Raw genomic sequence first — 7418 nt, forward strand, 5'->3', positions numbered from 1 at the left:
AAGGTAACGAGGTCTCGTCATCAGGAGATACGATAGTGTTGTGTTCGGATAGGCGAAAGAGAAACTCTGGGAAGAATCTGGTATGCTGGAGGTGCGGGAAGACTGGGCATGTAAGGGTTAATTGTCCAGGTGGAGCTAATCCGGCAAATGGCTCCAAAGACGCTAACATTGTCTCCGTTGTTACGGAGAGTGACGAATTCCTCTGAAGTCACGTCATCCTCATGGTGTGTCCGCGCCACCATGGAAAGGGATGTTTGTTAGCGGTTCCACAATTACACATGGGCATTGGTTTGGCATTTATGCAGGTTGTGTGGTGGAAACTGATGTTGTAGCTGATGGGACTTTCGGGAAAGCCAAACAGGGAAGTTGCACCATAAAGTTTCAGCTGGTTGTTCAACAACATGTGCCGAGGTGAAATGCTTGGAATGTGATATTCTAAGTGCTATACTCTTAATGGTGGAGTATGATAATTCTGTTAAGAGTTATGATTATTTGTGATGACAATGATTGTCGGGTATTGACAATGTTTGATGAAGATGCAAATTTTATTTCTTGGGTTAGAGATAATGTCAACGGCATGAAGATGAGGATCTTGAAGTTGTCGTCGAGGAAGCATCTACGTCGGTTATCTTCGCAATGTGGAAGTATGGTTATCTTCTTCTATCCAAAAGGTGGAGATTTGTTGGTTTATTTTGGCTAGTAGAAGATATGTTTATCCCACATTGGTGGGAGGAAGATGTGAAGGGTGAGTGACTTGGTTATATAAGAGGGGCTAAGTCTTCATTCCAAATCGCACCAATCAATACACTTTAAGTATTTGATTATTTCTATCTTTCTTACTCTTGTTTGAGAGTTATATTAGTTAAATATTTTGGAGAGTGTAGTTGGCTTAAGAGAGTCGTCTATATCATTGTAACAATTTGTGATATAGTGTATTTCTCTCTTTGGGGGCCGGTGGTTTTTCTCCTGTTTTGAAGTTTCCACGTTAAATCTTGTGTTGTGTATTGTTCTTATTTCTTTACTATTATTGTTGGGCTGGGTGGTGGGAATTAGTGAGACCGTAATTTCCCAACAGTGGTGACCGCAACTATCTTGTTAACATGACTTGAAGAGGTGTGCAAGCCCTCGATCCAACTTTGAAGATCATCCCATGTAAAAAAACAATCATGTTGCAATCTAACCAAATACTCACTTTATGCCATAACTCTGAAGCTAATGGGCACACGAAAAAGATAGATGAGACCCGCACTCGATTCCGTTGTTGCAAGTAGGTTAAACAATCGAGTTAGTCACGATACCTTTCGCGGATAGGTTCCAACGAAGAGGTAGCGCATTTAGTCTACGACGCCACAGAAAAATATTAACTTTGCGCTGGAGAAACTTATACCATATAGTCACGACATTTGAGACAGGAAGTATGACAGAATCGATAGCCTCTCTCGCGTGTTTCACTGAATATAACCCGTCAGAGCTAAGATCAAAACGCCACGAATCTTCTCGGTCCGAAAAATTGCAATTCCAAATTTCATTTGTGAGCTGTTCAAGCAAGGAAGTATTTCGGCTGCCCAAATCATTTCGCAACCACATCCATTGCCAAGACCCATTCACCCACTTGTCGGCTATAACATCATTTTTATTCGTATTCAAGTGATAGAGTCGGTTGAACCGTGAAGATAAACAAGAATTCTCGATCCATAAATCATGCCAATTTGTTTGGCAAAATTTCATGTTAATTTGCGATCAAAAATTTGTATTCACCCACTTCTAGTTCAATTAAATTATTTGGCAAAATTTCATAAGAAGAAATGTAATTGAATCGGTGGTTAGAATCTCTTTTATATTCTTTGTAATTCTTAATTTTTTATATCATCTAGCTAGCCTATTAATAAAATTGTTCAGCTGTTAAAAAAAACTTCATTTAAAACATTTGAATCTATTATATTATATTTTTTTCGCAAAAAATTATTCCGTATATGTAATGCATGGCAACATTGTTTTGGTCACGTTGTGCGTTACTTTGCTTTTGCTTCGAATATCGGTTGTGTACCAATGTATTTTCAAGTATTCAACTTAAGATAAGCCCGGTAATTGAATATTTGAGAATTTGGAGACTCAAGTTTAATTCCCTTTGAGACCTTACATTTCAATAAAAGATACTACGGAGTAATATAAATATAAATAATTTGGATTGAAAATAAGTTATTTAACACTTAAAAACTTGTTGCTAAACATCAAGGTGCTACTAATCAATTGACATATCAATTAAAATATGCTCATTTAGCACACAATTTAAAGATCTTTATCAGTTACAATTTTCACTATCAAATTTCATTAGATTTGATTTTTTTTTTATTTTTTTATTTTAGTTTGCTCAGTTGTATATTTGTATGGTTGCCCGTTAAAAGAATGGTTCATTTTTGATGAGCCTCTTTTTATTACTCCCATATAAAAGTTATCTGTGTCCAAAAAAAATAAATATTAATAAAAAAAATATATAGTATATCTACTTGATACTTAATAAATTCGTTTTAATTCGTTGTAAGATGAAAGTTGACACTATGAGTAATCAATTCAAAATAATAATATGAATGTTTGTATACTGGAACAAGGGAAATTGTTTACTATTCTATTGACCATAAATAATGCCTTTAAATCACTTTTTCTCGATAGTGGTACACATTAAAAGATTCGTCATGAGCATAAAGCTTTTAATCGCATATTTTTGAAAGTGGTACACATTAAAAGCTAAGAGCATATGCCTCAGCATTCAACCTCCACCTATAGGCGTTGGTCCATGGTTGCATACTGCCCCGAAGTGGTGGTTGTCAGCGTACAATAGACGTTGCCATGCCAATCGTTGTTGTAGGATAGTAAGATAGAGCTGATGAAGATCGATTTGATTGATCACTCGATGTAATGCGTAGGGGCGGAGCTAGTGTATTACCTTTGGTGGCACGGCACACCACTGAAATACGCGATGTAGTGGTAAAATTTTGGGTTTTGAACTAGTGACACCAGTGGATAGTGTAAAAATTTTTGAGTGACATCATTAAAATAAGACATCTAGTAGAATTTTTTTTTTGAATTTTAACCGGCAACACCAACGACTCCTAATCCTGGATCAGTCCCTGAATTTATGCGTGGCAACATTGTTTGGTCGTGTTGGGGGTTACCTTAGCTTATGCTTTGAATATTGGTTGCGTACCGATGTATTTTCAAGTATTCTATAACTTAAGGGGTTAGCATTGTGATTGAGTACTTGAGAATCTAAAGACTCAAGTTCAATTTCCTTTCAGACCTTACGTTTCAAGAAAAGATAATATAAATGTAAATAGTTTAGTTTGAAAATAAGTTATTTAACACTTAAAAACTTGTTATTAAACATCAAGTTCGTAGTAATCAATTGAGATATGGACTTGAATCCAAGCGATGAAATAACCTTCTATTTTGACGTTTTCAGAGTAGCGCATTCAAATCCATTGAATCTGTGTATGATCGATCCTACAACGAATTCAAATGAACTTTAACCATAAAGACAATACCAACCATCTCCATTTAGATGACTTGTTACCGCCCTTCTAGGTGTTCGTGAGGGTCGAGTTTGAGTCTCACCTGGTGATTTCGTAATGCAATTTACTTTGTAGTTGGTTATGGAGTCCTCTAGAGGCATCGTTGTTCAAAACAAATAAAGACAGTACCAGAATTTAGGCTAACCCACATCTCATGTTCTCCCATTTGGGTCATATTTACCATGATGGTCCAGTTATCTACCAAACAAAGAGATCTTGGCCAAAAATGGGAACTTCGGGTACTGAACATGTCATGATAGCGAGATCACAGAGGGAGAGTATACAAAAAGTACATGTTTCTACATAATTTACAGTCCAACAATTTCATGATCAAACGGGAAATATGCGAATGAACACGAACTGAAATGTAACTACTAGTAACATGTTCAGAAGCATCCAAACTTAACAATATTAACAGAATAAAGGATGACCTCATGACCTTGTGCCTGAAAACCGTCCTTTTCACGCTATTTTTTTCACCCTTTCTAGTCTGACTCAAATATCCTGAAATGAGTAATTTGCTTGTTTTCAGAATGTGCCTTAAAAACAGAATATACAAAGAACATGAATATGTGATTGATTAAACTTTAACTTAATATCAGATCATGTACAAAGAAACCAATCTATCCTAATGAATTACTTTTTAATGGAAGCCATATAATTGCTCGATAACAACTTGTGTAACATTTTTTGCTTGAACGATGGCCAATCACACATGCGATATCAAGTGATAGAAGAAGTATATAATCTAATTCTTTTGCTCAGACCAACCATAAGTAAACGCGATGATGCAGAGGAAGTGCATATAATATTTCAAGCCATCTCTAATTCATCTATTAGAACATAGAATCATTACTACATACAACACAAAACCATCATCATCAGCAGCATCATAATGTTCATTAAGCATTCTAGAATGTACAGTTAATTTTAAATTGTCTTTTGAATCTGTCAGTCGTTGGGTCGTTTTAGGGTGATCTTGAGAATTTCAGCACAATCTGAAACCGAAAATTACTGTAATGACCCGTCAAAATCGCTATTGACGCGGTACATTAACTATCAGTCCCACAACGAGGTTATGCCCTCTATATGATACATTTTAAATAAACATTCCAAAAATGGACAGTTGCTAAATATAGTCGGGTACTAAGAATAGTAAGTTTCTAAAAATAGTAAGTTTCTAAGACAAAACTTCCTCAAACAGCAAGTTGACTAAAAAGTCAAAGTCATCCAGACTTTGACAATGTAATTCTAAATCATCCAATTACTTTGCATCACAAACTATAATGAAAAAGAGAATATTTTGGTTGGCAATACATGCTACAGTGAAACAAATTGTTGAAATAACAACAATGAAATCGTTTACCTTACAGTTTGGGAGATGATACATTATATTTTCAAGTAATGCATAATCATACTGATCCCTCTCCCTATTACATCACACCATAAATATAGATTTAAGTACAGTACTATACATGAATGTAGAGCAAACGTCAAAATATAACTTACAGAGTTCGATAGTGGATCTCTTATAGATTGCATAGACTTTAGCATCGTCTCTAGTTTATCTTTAGACAGATGAATGTTCACAGCTGTTTCTCCTAAATTTGGCCTTGTATTGCTTTGAGGCTGAAATTAAACAATACCGTTAGGCTATCAAGCATCCATTCGACGTGTTTCCTTTATAGCTATATTCAAGGTTGAAAAAGACGCGAAACAGGGTCGAGACGGTTGGAACCTTAAAACGTCGAGACGATGTCGAGACGGACGTTGACTTTTATATATATATATATATATATATATATATACACACACACACACACACACACACACACACATATTTTAAAGCCAAAAAACCTTCATTGACCAGTTTGTACCTATAATCGCTATTATCGTTAATATATACAAAAAGTAACACTAAACTATGTAAATTTTGATCGATTGAAACCGATTTTTGTTAATTTTGACCGGCGTTGACCCGACCCTTCCCGCATTTGACCCGACTTTTGACTTTTGACCGTTGACCGACTTATTAGACAACGGGACAGGGTCGAGGCGGGCTAGTCACCAAAACGTCGCAACGGGCGTTGCAACGGACGCAGCCGACGTCGTTTACAATACGGGCTATATTACTCCCTTTATGGGTATGTTTGGCAAAACTAGCTAGTAGCTTGTAGCTGGTAGCTTTTAGCTTTTAGCTTTTAGATGGTAGCTTTTAGCTGTTAGCTTTTTAAATATATTTTAGTGTTTGGCAGAGGAGCTAAACCTGCTAAATAAAGAGTAAAATGACAAAAAGCTGAAGCTAGAAGCTAAAAGCTAAACGCTACTTCTAGTAGCTTTTAGCTTTTAGCTTTTCCATCTGTCTAAAAGCTTTAAGCTCGTTTAACCAAACGGAGCTTTTTATTAAATAGGAGCTGTTTCATAAGAGCTAAAAGCTCCAAAAACTCCTAAAAGCTCCGCGCCAACATAGCCAAAAGCTAAAAACTCCAAAAAACTCTATTAAGCTCGTCGCCAAACATAGCTTATACACCTTTAACCGGTTAGACACAAAAGATTACCACAATTCGACCCGTTCATTAGCACACGGGTCAAAAACATCACCTCAATCATCTCAATACAAGTATGAAGTACCTGATCTTTTGATATATCTTCTCTCCATTCCCTATGGAACTTTTGAAGAAGAAGTGTCAATAATCGTTGTATTTCAGGCGAAACTTCAGCTGGAAATAGTTTCTGTATATCATCCTTATTGCTATTCTCATATACACATTTACGAATCAACATACGAAGACATACCAAAAGCTGCATAATTAAATTTTAAACTTCATCATCAGTTCATCACCATTTACTAGCAATCACAAATCATTAATCATACCAAACTGTATCGGTTTCAGGACAACATTATTATATAAAAGAATCATCACAATTGAATAATTGATTACTACGTACTAAAATTAAACAATGTATTTATATGATTATTAGAATTTAAAAGACAATAAGCTCGTTTACAACATAAATAAATCTTAATTGCTTAAACTTATGAGTTCATATGCAGTTAAAAATGAGCTTTATGTGTTGTTCAAAATTAATTTTACACAACGTGAAATTAAGATTCGAAAAAGAGGATTAATAATAATGAATATCTGATGAATATTTGATTGATTACAGGATCAAGGTCAGAATCATTGTGGAGCTGAAGCAAGTCACGGATGACGTCACGATCAGTTGAATTAAGACCGACTTTGCGAGTTCGCCATAGGGTTTGAAGTATGTTTTCCACTGATTCCTTTGAATTCGCTCTGACTAACATGGGCAAATTCACCCATAATGAATGCTCCGTTGTCATAATTCACAGATTAGTAAGATAGTGATTGTTGTTAATCAAGCTTAATTCATAGATGATGCCCTACAAACGGCGTTATCTTTTACTGTAACAAGGTCATATCTGAGTTTTGACTTTTGCGTATTCCTTGTGGTGTAAATGGAAATTTAAACATTTATTTTAGGTTTAAGGCGTTGTATTATTGCAGTTTTCAGAATAAAGCCCATGAACTTATTTTTTGCCGTTTAAAGCCCCTGCATTCCTTGAATATATATCTATTTTTTTAATTAAATTGTAAAGATGAAACATGAAGCAAGAGTCCTGCATAAATACACATTTTATGAATATAAACGACTCCTGCTGTAAATATTGCAGTTAATACTATTGAAATGTATGATAACTTTCATAATAATGTCAACCTCGAGTACAGTGGCGGTACCAGGATTTTTTTTTTACTGGGGGCAAAAAAAAAATTTAAAACCGTAGCAATTTTTTTGGACAAAATATGGAGGTTTTGGGGCAAAAAA

At 35.3% G+C, this 7418-nt stretch overlaps 1 protein-coding gene across 3 annotated transcripts; it reads right to left on the reverse strand.

The window, feature by feature from the left end:
* Window positions 1-3816: 3816 nt before the first annotated feature.
* Window positions 3817-7037, reverse strand: LOC139892552 (uncharacterized). Of its 3 annotated transcripts, none has more exons than XM_071875661.1 (5): window positions 6736-7037; window positions 6201-6371; window positions 5079-5198; window positions 4936-4999; window positions 3817-4073 (listed from the first exon to the last, which is right to left on the reverse strand). In XM_071875661.1, exons 1-4 carry the CDS (start codon window positions 6913-6915, stop codon window positions 4982-4984), a joined length of 489 nt encoding a protein of 162 aa, XP_071731762.1. In that variant the 5' UTR covers window positions 6916-7037; the 3' UTR covers window positions 3817-4073; window positions 4936-4981. The 3 variants fall into 3 exon arrangements, with proteins under 3 accessions (XP_071731762.1, XP_071731763.1, XP_071731765.1); XM_071875662.1 differs by having other exon boundaries at window positions 3817-4108; XM_071875664.1 differs by lacking the exon at window positions 4936-4999.
* Window positions 7038-7418: the final 381 nt, after the last annotated feature.

Source organism: Rutidosis leptorrhynchoides, chromosome 2 (genome assembly GCF_046630445.1).
Source record: "Rutidosis leptorrhynchoides isolate AG116_Rl617_1_P2 chromosome 2, CSIRO_AGI_Rlap_v1, whole genome shotgun sequence".
NCBI lineage: Eukaryota > Viridiplantae > Streptophyta > Magnoliopsida > Asterales > Asteraceae > Rutidosis > Rutidosis leptorrhynchoides.